The sequence below is a fragment of the Cheilinus undulatus genome, linkage group 15 (genome assembly GCF_018320785.1).
Source record: "Cheilinus undulatus linkage group 15, ASM1832078v1, whole genome shotgun sequence".
Classification (NCBI taxonomy): Eukaryota; Metazoa; Chordata; class Actinopteri; order Labriformes; family Labridae; genus Cheilinus; species Cheilinus undulatus.
The window spans coordinates 38378972-38392389 of record NC_054879.1 but is presented as its reverse complement, the minus strand read 5'-3'; the positions used below and the strand labels follow the sequence as shown (position 1 = coordinate 38392389).

General features: G+C 39.2%; 1 protein-coding gene across 1 annotated transcript in view; it reads right to left on the bottom strand.

Moving 5' to 3' along the window:
- Window positions 1-1517: 1517 nt before the first annotated feature.
- LOC121522351 (transmembrane protein FAM155A) overlaps window positions 1518-13418 on the bottom strand; it is a 154096-nt gene continuing 142195 nt past the window's right edge. Inside the window, exons 2-3 of the mRNA XM_041806593.1 lie at window positions 8834-9005; window positions 1518-3370 (exon numbers count right to left, since the gene is read on the bottom strand). Coding sequence (XP_041662527.1) covers window positions 3069-3370; window positions 8834-9005 — 474 coding nt within the window. The 3' untranslated portion in view covers window positions 1518-3068. The remainder of the gene's footprint in view (window positions 3371-8833; window positions 9006-13418) is intronic.

Sequence of the window (13418 nt, the reverse complement as noted above, 5' to 3'; positions counted from 1 at the left end):
GTGTTTTGTAGGAGCGTCTTTTGTAAGGGGCGTGGTTTGTATTGCACCCACAGATGTGGGCGTATTTTGTAGGTAGGGGGTTGTGGTTTGTACGGTGGCCGCGGCTACAGTTGGGTATTATCGCTTTCCCCCCTGTGCTACGCCCATGGTTAGAGCATGGGCGCAGGCAATTTGAGCAAACAACCAAGACATTTTGAGCAAAATCTAAGCAAAAGGAGGCAGTTTTGAGCACAAAGGTAGGTTTGTTAAGACATATTTTGGGGATTTTTATACCTTTATTTATAGAGGAGGACAGTCGATAGATCAGAGACAGGGATGAGAGAGTTTAGGAAAGGAGCCACAGGCCAAACTTGAACCCAGGCTGCCAATGTACATGGGACCTAACCACAAGGCTGTCTGAGCGCCCCACATAGGTAGGATTTAATGGAAAGTTTGATGTAAAACCCAAGCCCAAATCAGTAAGTCACGCCCTCAGAATGTTAAAATACACTCACAAGTATTGCAACAAAAATGACCTCATAGTTAACATCTACATGTTTTACTGAAGGCAGCTGTCCAATCAGATCCACTAACTGACCAGGAGAAAACCCTGGGTTGTACTTCAACAGAATGTAATCTGAGAAAGTAAATCCTGATTGAGGAAGATTGTGGATTTATGATTTTCAAAGCTCTTCAGTTCCTTTAGGAAACAAAAAAACCTACTTCTCCAAATGCTGCCATAAATCATTGTGAAAACTAAATATTACTGTTGTTTAACTAAAACTACTGCCCCAGAACACTGACTGCTTTTCAGTGGTCTGGTTATCTAAATGTAATGGTATTTAAGAAAATAATTAGAGCAATAACCTTGCCTAACTGATAAATCGCATGCTTTATTGTCTCCCTCCAGACACATTGATGTACCAAAAATCTTACTTTTTTTAACCATTCCTTTATCTATCTTTTTATTCCATAACAAATTTCCTCTTTCCATGGTTTCTTATGCTTTATTACACTGACCTTAAAGTCAGATCAAGGGACGACATCACACCTGAGTACCACTTACTAGGAGTTGGTAACTCAGGGTACTGATTGCCTCAAGGTTTCCGAGTTTGAATTCTGATTTCTGGGATGATGTGCCTGAATTGCATCCTGGAATTCTCAAGTTCCAAGATCAATTGGTATGCACCAGTTATCTTAGTTTTCCCTGAAGTTTCTTATTTTCTTACAAGATAAAAGCAGTTTGTTATCCAAAAAAAGTGCTGTAGCAAACACCAAAAGATCGGAGTTACCCATCATGGTTCAAGCTGTGTTTTTCCTAATGGAGAAAAACAACAATAAAACGTTGGCCTTCTTCAAACAGGAGCCCACAAAGCAGCAGATAACACAACAGTTGATATGTCCACTTCTTTTATACAGTCTCTGGCCAGTGTTGGTTAAGGACAAGCTACTATTGTTTTTTAAGTTTTTTGATTGGTAGTGACGGAGTAAAATAATTAAAATGCTGATCACATTTGATCATCAATCAAATGTGATTAACAGAATGAAAGGAAGAAAGCAAGGATCTTAAGAACCTTCAGTATCCATAGTTTTTAATCTCACTAATACTAATTTGAATAGACGTTACCTTTAATCTCCAAAATAACAAAAGCTCCTCTGTCTGGAGCAACTTTAATTGAAAAATATATTGATCTGATGTCAGTTTACTCTGCTGAGCCATGTCACTGAAAAGTGGCCAGAATCAGAGCAGGGTTTTGTTAGAATGCCTGAAATCACATCTTTGGTTAAGACAAGCTTAACACAGTTTTACGTTTTGTTCTGTGAGATCATATTGTCTTAAAGTGGCTGACTTGTTATAACCCTGGTGTTTATTTTTGACCATTGCATCAGCTGTATTTAATGAGAAATAATGAACTAAAATGCACTCATTTAGCTCATTTCGGTGTTATAACTAGGATTCAGTGAATTCTTTGGCATTTAATCATGCGCTTCTGCCTTGTCTTTTCCTCATCTCTGACAGAACACAGAAGAGTGCAACACAAGGGGTGTTAATCCTTACGCTTAAGTTAAGCTTCTTTAAACAGTGATGAGTCAGCATATCCTGTGTAGACTTTTGGGAGAATTTGGTTCAATTTGTGGGAATCAAACTGAATTTGTGATGAATTTGTTCATATGGCTTAGCCCTCTTCGATTTTAGCTCAAAGAAACATTGCATCCTAAATGGTTTAGATCCTCTTCTATCCGGTCAACAGTCGCATTTTATCTCACAAAACAAAAACAAAGAAACCATAAACCTGTGTCAAGCATAATGCTTATTATGGATATCAGAAGCACACTGAAAATCCAGTTAAGTTTCTATCAGATCGTGGCTGATGGACCAGCTCAGCAGAGGAAAGTGACATCAGAAGAGAAGGGGGGAGGCTCCAAAAAACATCTTTGCTGCACCTGCCGATTAGGTAGACTTCTAGGGTCCGTATCATTGTCACACATGCATCCTCTCACACACACACGTGTAAAGACATGCATTCACACACACGCCCAAGCATGCTCACGCGCACACAGTTAATCTAGAAACACAAACCCTCTTACACACAAACTTGCAGCTTGTTCATTTTTTGAACACATTATCCGTCTTATTAGGAGAGGTTTTCTTCCTGTATGAGAGACCCAGAAACAAACACAAAGGATGAACATTAGAAAGAGAACATGATTGTGGTACTCCATAGTCAGCCAGTGCAACAGAAACCAATAATTGGGACACAGTGTAAAAAAGCGTAGTGAGAGAAACTCAGCCATGAGGAAGCCGACCTTCCCACTCAACAAAGGCTGTGGCATTGTCCCCTTTCGATCTAAGGGACCATTTGAATCCCTTAGTATGTCTGTTTGTTTATTTGTCTATTTGTTTTGATTGATTTGTGTGTCTTTTTGTCCCAGAGCGGCCCACATTTTCCATTTGCCAGAGAGCGTTGCAGAATGTCCACAGGAACAGCTCCAGCCGCTCGCACAACTGTGGCTGTATTTTTCCACACCGGTTGCCATGGTGAGGGAATCCCCCACCCTGACAACCTCTCTGCCTCCCGGCAGCTCCATCACTCCTCATTGGCAGGGCTCTCCTCCAGAGGCGTGATGGCGGGGAGGCCCAGTCCTGTTGCATTGTGGGATGCAGTGAGGCTGGCAACAGTGTGTAGGAGGACAAGGACCAGCAGGCAGAGTTTGAGCCGGCTGTTACACAGTCTGCAGGCTGCTGACGAGCTGAGGGAGGTACGGTGCTGGCACGGCGGGTGAGTTCTTTTCAGGGTCCCCCGAGAACGGTTGTCCACTTTCAAGTCCCACCGCACGTCACAGCAGTCTGCTTTAGGATCCACACCTGATGGATAGTCCTCCAGCAGCCCTGGGGGCACGTTTAGGAGAGGAAGATACAAGCAGTTAACTCATTATCATTTTCAGGCATGTTATTGCTCATCACACTGAAAGAGCTTTGCTATTTGTAAAAGAGTGAAATTATTGGTGTGAATTAATTCCTGTGGTCATCAATGTGAAGTTAAAATGGTGGTGGGAGAGCGCACTGTGGATGAGTGAGCTTGGTGCTGTAAAAATGTGAGTAAATAAACTTACAAGCAAGGAAAACTAAGGAAAACATTAACATTTCATATCATGATTACAGTAAACTGAAATACCACCAATAACAGATTTATAATATATTTACCATTTTCTGAAATATTTGAAAAAGTGTTGATAGATAATTAAAATCATTCCAAGTTTTATATATAAAATAGCAACACATAGCTCTACAAGAGGATCTGGCTGTAGATCTCTATGGTGGGGCGACCTCGACCGTGGGACAGGAAGTGGCGTACATTACCCAAGAAAGTTCCAGAATGATGTACTGAATGGTGTATGCTTTTTGCTTGCTGTCAGAGGTTACAGTATGTGGCACAGCAGAATTTTAGAATTAAAATTGAAAATTTACTGAGGGGGATAGATTTAATTTAACACATCACAAACTAAGGAAAACCTAAAGAGGGTTAGGGTTAGGCACCTAAACCAAAAAAAAGTTAGGGTTAGGGGGATAAAATTGAAAATAACGGCAAAAACTTAGGAAAGCCTAAAGAGGGTTAGGGCTAGGCACCTGAACCAAGAAGGTTAAGGTAAGGGGGAGGGGGATACAATTAAAAATAACACCTAAAAATAAGGAAAGCCCAAAGGGTGTTAGGATTTGGCAGCTGAACCCTAAAGGTTAGGGTTAGGGTAAGGGAGAGGGTGATAAAACTCTTAAAAAAACACAACACAAACGAAGGAAAAGCTTAACAAGGGTTGGTATGTCACTTCCTGCCCCATTGTCAGGTGTCAGGTCGCCTCACCATAGTGATCTGCAGTTTGATGAATCTTGAGCTCTACATACTTTTTCTTTATAAAATTTTACATACATTTAAATATTTACAATCACTTAAAAACTTGATCAAATGTGCATTACTTTGTGATTAAGTATTGTCAAAATTTCAATGTTTGATAGAGAAAAGTTCAAGTCATACTTTCAACCCAAAGCTCCTTATTGATTTGAGTCTGTAAAGAGAGTTAGCGTTAAAAATTATAAAGGTCATGATTCCTTATGTTACTTCTATTTTATATTGCTGAAAAACAACCAGATTGCTTCCACATTTAAACATATCATGACATTGTATTAGCATTTCCCCATAATCATTTGGCTGAACTGACCATAACAGATCACAATCTGTCAGCTCATTAAGTGACTCTTTAATTTAGCTAAATAAGGTCCAATCTGCTAATGTTATCATGGATTTCACCACTGGATCAATATGCGATGGTGCAGATGAGAGAACAGAGGAGAGAGACAGTGATATCTCCTGTACCTAAAAGTTTCTCCCTACATGTGTATTTTTTTTCCATTTATCTCAGCAAAAATCCAAAGTAGTATGCTTTCTGGGCATCATATAGCATGATGCTGTGATACAATTTATAGTAGTGCTGCTCTTCTTCAGAGTCTGAAGAACAGCAGTTCTGCTCGAAATGTCACTACTTTGGTGCAATAAATAACTATATTGTTGGAGCCCTGCAGTGTGCAAGATGTTTTTTTGTTTTTTGACAGTGCCCTTTAAAAAGGGGCGCCATAGCCAGATGTTATTCTGGCTTTTTATGCCTATAAAACAACTCTTTCACGTTAAAGGGAGACTCTTAAAACTGATTTGTTTCTGATCAACACATTACTATTGCTAGTAATTCTACAGTCTTAGAGTGAAGTGACATTCTAGTCTAACCAGTGCTCCACATGGTTTATATGCCAAAAAGAATATCTCCATTTCCTTTAAAACATGACCAGATGAGTGAGAAAACTGTTAAAGACATGCTGCTAAAGCTCTGGTTGTCTACTGGTTACATCTGTGTGCCCCATGTACAGAGGCTGTTGTCCTCAAAGAGGGAAAGAGCAAAGTAAAAATTTTTTTTTAAAAGAGGTATTTAATCTAATGTGGCATTTCCCTTCGTTATCATGGTTTAATGTCTTGTGTAAGGCCCTGTAAATGGTCCTTTTTACCTTGCAGGAATACATTATAGAAATGCTTCTGATGCACAGATTCTGCACCGCAAAAATTGCAATTACAAGGCAAATTCCTCTTTTAAATCCAACACAGCCAAAAAACAAAACAAAACAAAACATGATATGATCTGGATCGACACAAGGACTGAAATCCCACTGGGAAGTGTGACACTTTCTCCTCTGACATTAAGAGCACGGGGGGGTTTGTCAGGGCCAGGCTACATGCTGATATTAAGTCTGAACTTTAAAGGAGTGTGTGCCCACTCAGCACAGTTTGACTGTCAACAGCTTAACAGTGAAACCGTGCAATTACTGCAAGTTCTAGACAAATCTGCTTTTAGATCGGCCTTGTTTTTCAGAGCTGTTGACAAAATATGCAATCCACACACACTAATGTTCCATGATAGCTGGTGTCGCTTCACTTATTTACTTTTTCAAACTGGAGAATTCTTGCTCAGAACATCCCCTCGTGGGAAAAAGTTTAAACGAGTTGAAAATTTATGTTTTTAATTTATCTGTTTTTTATCATCAAAACCCATACAAATAGTAAAACCAGGTATTCAGCCGTGGATACGTTAACTTTAAAAAGTGGCACTGGCAATTAAAACTTTAGTGTTTTTGATGATAGATAGTTAACACTGTGGTTGTAGTACCTTCCACAGACGTAACAGAGAACTGATACAAACCTGCTGCACCATGAACAGGATGACAAAGATCTTGATTATGGTAAACATCTGCACCTGTGTTTATTTAAACTCAATCACACATACAAATCGCCCTCTTTCAGTGAAAATAGTTCCCTACATTTTTACTATTCACGCCTGTTTCAGAAACATTTGCCAATATCCACTGAACCCAGCTGTCTGAGAAACTTACAAAGCCTTTATGTGTCTGTGACCTATTTATGAAGATCTGTTGGTATCTACACACTGTGCTTAGAGCAGAGAGAAGCAGACAGAGGGGGGGGATCAGAAAATATTGAGAGACAGGAGTTGCTGAGTGGAGGTTAGATGGAGTGGTAAAAGTAAAAGTACAGTTACTCTGGTTAAAATTGACTTGAGTAGAAGTAAAAGTATTGGTCTATAAATCTACTCAAGTAAAAGTAAAAAGTATCTAGCTTAAAGCTTACTTTAAGAACTGAGTAGCTATAATATGATCTTTCCTTACTGGCAAGAACAGCAAGAGAATAGATCTCCAATCAGGTTGTTCAAGTAAAGTCACAAGTCTATAATAAAGGAAACTATACAGAAAATTTGAAAGTGTTAATTAAACTCATATAACTTTAAATTTCCCACTTTAAAAGTGTCTTCCTTAAGGCCATACTACAAAAAGTTTCACAACACTTTTAAAAGAAATATTTTAGAAAATGACAGAGCCGCAGTAACGCTTAAGAAACTGTGGCAGGGTGGGTCTCCTCTGGCAAGAATAAGTAGAAAGTTAACCTCATTGCAAGACAATGCATACTGATGAAGAATATGCACTGTGTGTCCTTTAGGAACACCTAAAATCAAAGGTATGGACTCTAACTCAGTGAATAACTTCACTCATGGTGCAAATGTGTCTCACATTAAAAACAACAAAAATCCACAAGAAACATGACCAAAAGAACCCCAACAGTCATCAGCTGCTACGATACGACACGATACGATACAATAACGATATGATACGATACGATACACTTTCCCTTAGGGAAATTTGTCTTGGACTCCAAGAGCTGCACAGATGAAGCTGCCAATTAATAACATGTTAGTAATAGACTAGAACAAAAAGATGCAACCACATAACCCACATATTGCACAAGACTCATAGAAATAGTTAAAAAAAGAAATGAATAGAGTATTGCAAGATAAAATATAAGGGAAAAAGATAACACCATGGCTTTGCACATTCTGGCAACATCTTCAGGAAACATTATTCAAAACCCTTATAGAGGTTGGTGTGCTCAAGTAAAAGCACAGTTACTTTGGTTAAGATTGACTGAAGTAGAAGTTAAAGTACTGATTTCAAAATGTTACTTTTCACCCCTTGGTCTCATGGAATAATCAACTAAAGCAAACCAAACTTTATCCACTGAGGGCCGTATACAGAAATATGTATGAATGGTGGGGCCACTTTCCTCACCTTGAGGATATTTAAAACCAGTAAATCCAATCTAATGTAGGTTACGATAAGCAAAGGTGCTGAGTACGGCTAAATTAGCCCCTGACAAGGCAAATAGACAATCATTTTCAGGGTTTTGGGGAGCCCAATCAGATTTCAGAGGGCCTTGTTTGGCCCTGGCTGGTTACTGGTTCTGCTATTTGTTGCTAGCTGTAATCCATCAGGGAGTTCTAAATAAAGCTATGTTATTATTTTGGTGGCAAGTGTGTTCAAATTTAAAGTTTTGTCTCCATTTAGTCACAAAAACAAATACATTGTCAAAATGTTTGTTTACTAAGTTAACATGGTAGCATGGCCTTTTGCTTAAACTACAAAGTTCAGCACAGTCAAGCACAATGCTAATGTTCACACGTGGGCCATGTTTCACTTTATATCAAGAGTTTGCGAAGGGCCAAACAAAAATGGCCACATTTGGTCCCCAGGCCATAGTTTACACAAGCCTGAACTAAAGTGACAACAGTCAATTAACATCACATGTTGTTATATGATGTAAATAATAGATTAAAAAGCCATTGGTTAAATGTGTTAATGCTGGTTTTATCTTGGGACCCCATTTGTTTTTTTCATGTTTTTGGGGGGTGGGGGGGTCTGTTAATAAATGAAAATGAAAAAGAAGACATTTATAATGTTCTGAAAGTCTTAGAATAAAGTAAAAATGATCTGAAATTAAAAAAGAAGAGAAATATATTCATAAAAGTAATAAGCTGGTGCTGGATGTGGCCACCAGAGGGCAGCATCAACATGAATTAGAACTACTGGCCTTTAAACACACTGTAAGGAGGAAACTGTGATTCATAATTCCACCTGTGTTTGTGTATTCGTGTAGGTCATAGGGTGGTGAGAATTACTGCTTTCACTGTACATACTGTCCACCAAAGACAGACTTTTTGTCAAAGTTTGCTCCACTTTAAAGCTGCTTCAGGAGCTGTGCTAATTGTCAACAGTGTTGTGTGAAGCTGTTCCCTCCTGTTAGTCTACTGCTTAAACAGAACATCCTGTAAAGTAACAAGTGTTTCCTCAGGATCTGTTAGAGGTTATTGGTCCTTTTCAAGTGTCAAACTATACATTCATGGAGCAAATGATGCTTAAACAGCAAGAAAGAGAGGGAAACCTTTGATTCTGAGATGATTTTTTTTGTACCTGTGCATATAAAACTGGGGCTGCCTCCATGAATGAGATCATCATTGTCGGGCAAGATGAAGGGGCACCGCTTCTGCACCTCCAGGCAGTACTGACCACAGGGGATCCTCCTGCTGCAGTGCATCTGGGAGGTCTGGAAGTACTGAGAACACAGCCACGGCTTATACACCATCTACATGGGAGACAGAGAGGTGAGGGTGGAGGGAGGGAGGGGGATAGGTGGAGAGGGTGCAGAGAGAGGATATCGATGAGTTAGGGAAGGATGCATCGGCTGATACACACTCTCATACTCTCACATGTTGGTGCATCATCCATGACCTCTACAGCTATTGATTCACACCGGGCTGAGCAGATATCCTGCTGATCATGATATCCACTGTTTAATGAAAAGGGTTAGAGCTGGGAAGACTTGACTTAGACAGTAAATACCCAGTATTATCCCACATCCTCCTCGAAAACTATTGTATAATAGTTAACAAATTACTTTAAAAAACAGACGTTTACCACACGTGACAAAAAAAGACAAAAAATAAATCAAAAACATGAGGCTTTGATAGAAGCAGGCTATAATGTGATATAAAAAGGTGATGACGTTGTTTGAAACCAATGTTGAGCGTAATTAGCTTAATAAAAGAACAGCACATGGCAAACAACACCAGAAAAGAACAAACAAGCCTTTTTATGCAACCATGCTGTTTATGTGTTGTAGTTTGGGTGTTTTTCTCAGCCGTTGTCTCAACTCCACAAGTGCACAAGTGGGGACAAATGATTTACTTAGCACCTCATTTTTCTCTGCTGCTGCGATAAGGTGGTCGCCTCATTGTGCGCTATTATCACCTGCAGCAATTAGCTGGTATTTCCTGCCAAACACTCCAGGGACTGTGAGGCAAGCTAGCACCTGCTGCAAGCTAATCGGCACAACTACAAACAGTGCACTTATCCGTACATCAGCCCGAGGCTATATGTGGACAGGCCAGGGGCACATTTTTTTGTTAGAAGAGCCTGAAAAAGTGTATTTTGCATAATATGGCCACAATATGACCTTTAAAGGGATATTTCATTATACGCTGGGTCATACCTAGCAGTAGAAGTGGCATTAGCCTCCATTGATCTCAGTGAGCATTGCCACAAAACAATGTTGGCTGAAACATGCACACTATTAAAACTTCTTAAGAATTTTATTTTTAACCGGTTAGCCTCTGTGTTTTTGTCGCTATTTTGCAATGCAGGCTTTGACTACTGGTTACATGCTCTTGCATCACAAAATAGTGACAAAAACTCAGAGGCTTTCTGGGTAAAAGGGTTAAAAAAAATGCTTCAAAAAATTTTGACAATGCTTACATTTTCAGCCAACACTGTTTTGTGGCCCATTTTTAACGAAACCCTGCTAAATTCCAGGGAGAACCTGTACCCATCTGTTACACTGTATAGCCTATTAGCGTGAGTCCTTCTTAAAGAAGCAGTGCTCACTGAAATCACTGGAGGCTAATGCCACTTCTAATGCCAGGTACTTCATGCAGCCCAGCAACAAAAATACTGAAATATCCCTTTAACCATATCCCATTTTAACTCAGATCAATCTCCACCAGAGTTTAGTGTCACAGCCTGTATTTCCTGTTTACTTTTAATGCATGGATTATGTGGGAGGTGTTTTTAATTTTTGTTAAGATGAAAACATAAAAAGATATACACAGAAACACAGAAAGATTAAAAGTGATTAACACTATCATTATTCCTGGTTGCATCAAGTAACTCGAGAATAAATCAAATCATAGAAAAAGATCAGTTTACAGCTTTAGTCTTTCTGAATCCTGAAAGAATGATGAATTCTCCAAAGTGATAACTAAAGTCATTCACTGTTTCATTCAGAAACAGCTGAAAATCTTTGACTCTTATTCCCTGCTGCCTCAGTGAACAGGACTTTTTACTGCTCTAATGGTTGATCTGGCTCAGATGGACAGATCAATGCTAGGGCTCATCAGATGCCATTCTTATGTGTGATTCCAGAGTGCTTTCTATCTGTAGATTCGGAGCATGTGACTGACTTTCACTCCCATTGTTGTCATGTCATTGTTTTATCACTCACTTTTCCAGCATGTTATCTAAAGTTTGACCATAAAAACAGACAAGTTTGTTCAACAGGGGACTTTGTCTCGCCTGTAGAACATATCTTATTTGATAAGCAGTTTGGCATGCCACATGTCAGCATTAAATTGATTGGACACAATAGATTAACATTGGCAATCATTTCAAATCATTCAGAGACTGAGCTGGGGCTTTAAACAGCAGGCTAAATAATCACTGGAATAAAAAAGTGTATTGCATGCTGATTGTGACAAGTGTCTTTTGTCTCCTACTCAAATATGGCATGTGCTTCTAATGGCCATTGTAACATTTGAAATGTAGTATTTGACGATATCATGGTACAAACATTGATTTACATAGGAACGTAAATGTTGGGTTGACTCATCTGTCACACAAACAGAAGGCTGAGAGGCATTTATCAATGCATGACTGAACATGTGCACATACAGACATCTGTACAGTAAATTGCTGCATGCTAATAATTAGATTTCCAGGCGGCGATAAGGTTAGTTTCAGAGGAAACCACACAAACACATCCACATACACACATGCAGTGCCCTTCTCTCTAATCTATTACTGTGTGAATGTCACAAATTGAAATATGGTCCATGACTTAATGTCACATCTTGTACACATTAGATTAACATCCCTAAACCACTGACATCCTGTTTGTGTGTGTCTATGTGTGTGTAAATGCGCAGTTGACTTTTTCACATTTCCTGCTCTATGTCCTCCTCTTTCACTCATCCTGTAGCTGTCAGCACCAGGACATAAAGATAAACTGAGGGAAATTCAGCCACGTCTCCCTCTGCACGACCATCATCATCGGCCATGAGTGCTGAGCGGTGTCTGTTTTACTGCTTGTCAGGCATTTCCTCTACTCAGCAGCAGCTCAGGAAACAAAGTCAAGGTCTGTCTGGTCATTTGCACTGAGGCTCAGACATGAATCGGAAAATCAAAGGCTGAATAATCAATAACATCACAAGCGAGGAGATTACCTGTAAACAGCGCCTGAAGCGGTCTCAAAGCTTTGACTGAACCCTCGTAGACAGACTCATACAACTGCCATTTTCATTTTGATGAAGCATAAAATTAACCCACAGAATCTACACAATAAAACTGAGCTAACAGTTTGATTGTGTCAATTTTACCCACTATTCAGAGTAACTGGTACCTAAATTTAACAACTACAACATCCTAAAATAAAATGGGTCCATTTCTACATACAATTTTGATTATATTTCATAGCACAGTACTTATTATAAATGAGTAATATTACCCTTTGATGTGACAATAATGTATATTTCATCTGATGCATTTTGTACCCATTGGCTTTACACACCTTTTCCACTCAAACGAGGCACAGCCAAAGAGACAGACGTGAACTCTGAGCTAGGAAGGGCTTCTTGGTTGAGTTCTGTCATGTGGAAGTCACACTCACCCCCATGGCAGAATGCCACTAACTGAGTGGGTAACTTCACTCATGGTGCAACAGTGTCTCATCACAAATGTGACACTAATACGATGAACATATGCAAAAGCATCCTAACGACTTCCTAACAGGCAACGTCAGTGTTTAAACGTAGTTTACTCACACAGTGCCCAAGGGCATGCAGGAAAAACACATGCCAAGTTATTTTTCCATTGCATTTTTGCTCTCATTATAACAGTGCCTATATAATTTAAATAACTGATCAGCTAAAGGAAAGAATAAAAAATTCCAACTATTTTTAATAAATCAATCACATCTTCAAAGCTTCAAGTGAAGAGCTTCTGGAGTACTTTCTGTTTATACATTACACTCATTACCAGCGCACATGCAGAGGCCATGTCTCCTTCATCCTACAGAATGTCAATGCCTTCCTTCTGCAGTCCATAGCTACAGACACGTATGCCATTAATACCAAAGATTACTTGGAAAATTTCCATCCTATTGGCTGCAGAATGAGTCAGAATTTTGGTGGAAGATTGTGACTCTTAAAAAATAACACCAAAGTGCAACATTTAGAGGATTTAAATATGAAAGCACACCAGGGCTGCAGTCATGCCCACTAATCCAACAACAGCACCAGGCAAAGAACAAGCAATGACGCATGCCCATCTTTGAGCACATACCAGTCAGGTAAAAAAAAAGAATAGGTAGGTAAGATATACCCACTATAATAGAGTTATCTTGTTTACTTAATTTCTTTTAGCATAATCCAAACAATTTAGTTTGATATTAAATTGTTAAAAATTGTTTTACTTTTTTTGACTATTTACTAGATCAAAAACAACGGCAAGTTATATGTTTGGGGCACCCTACAACAACCTCAGGGGACAATAAATGAGAGTAGTGTGAAAATGCCAAGAGCTGCAGTTCCTTGAACGCCCTCTTGAAGCTGATTACAGTCAGTTCATATTCGGCCCCATAATGAATAACCTCACAGCAGAAACTGACCATTCAAAGCACAGTCCAGACAATCGTTTTGGTATTTAGGGATATTCTTTTTTAAGAAAA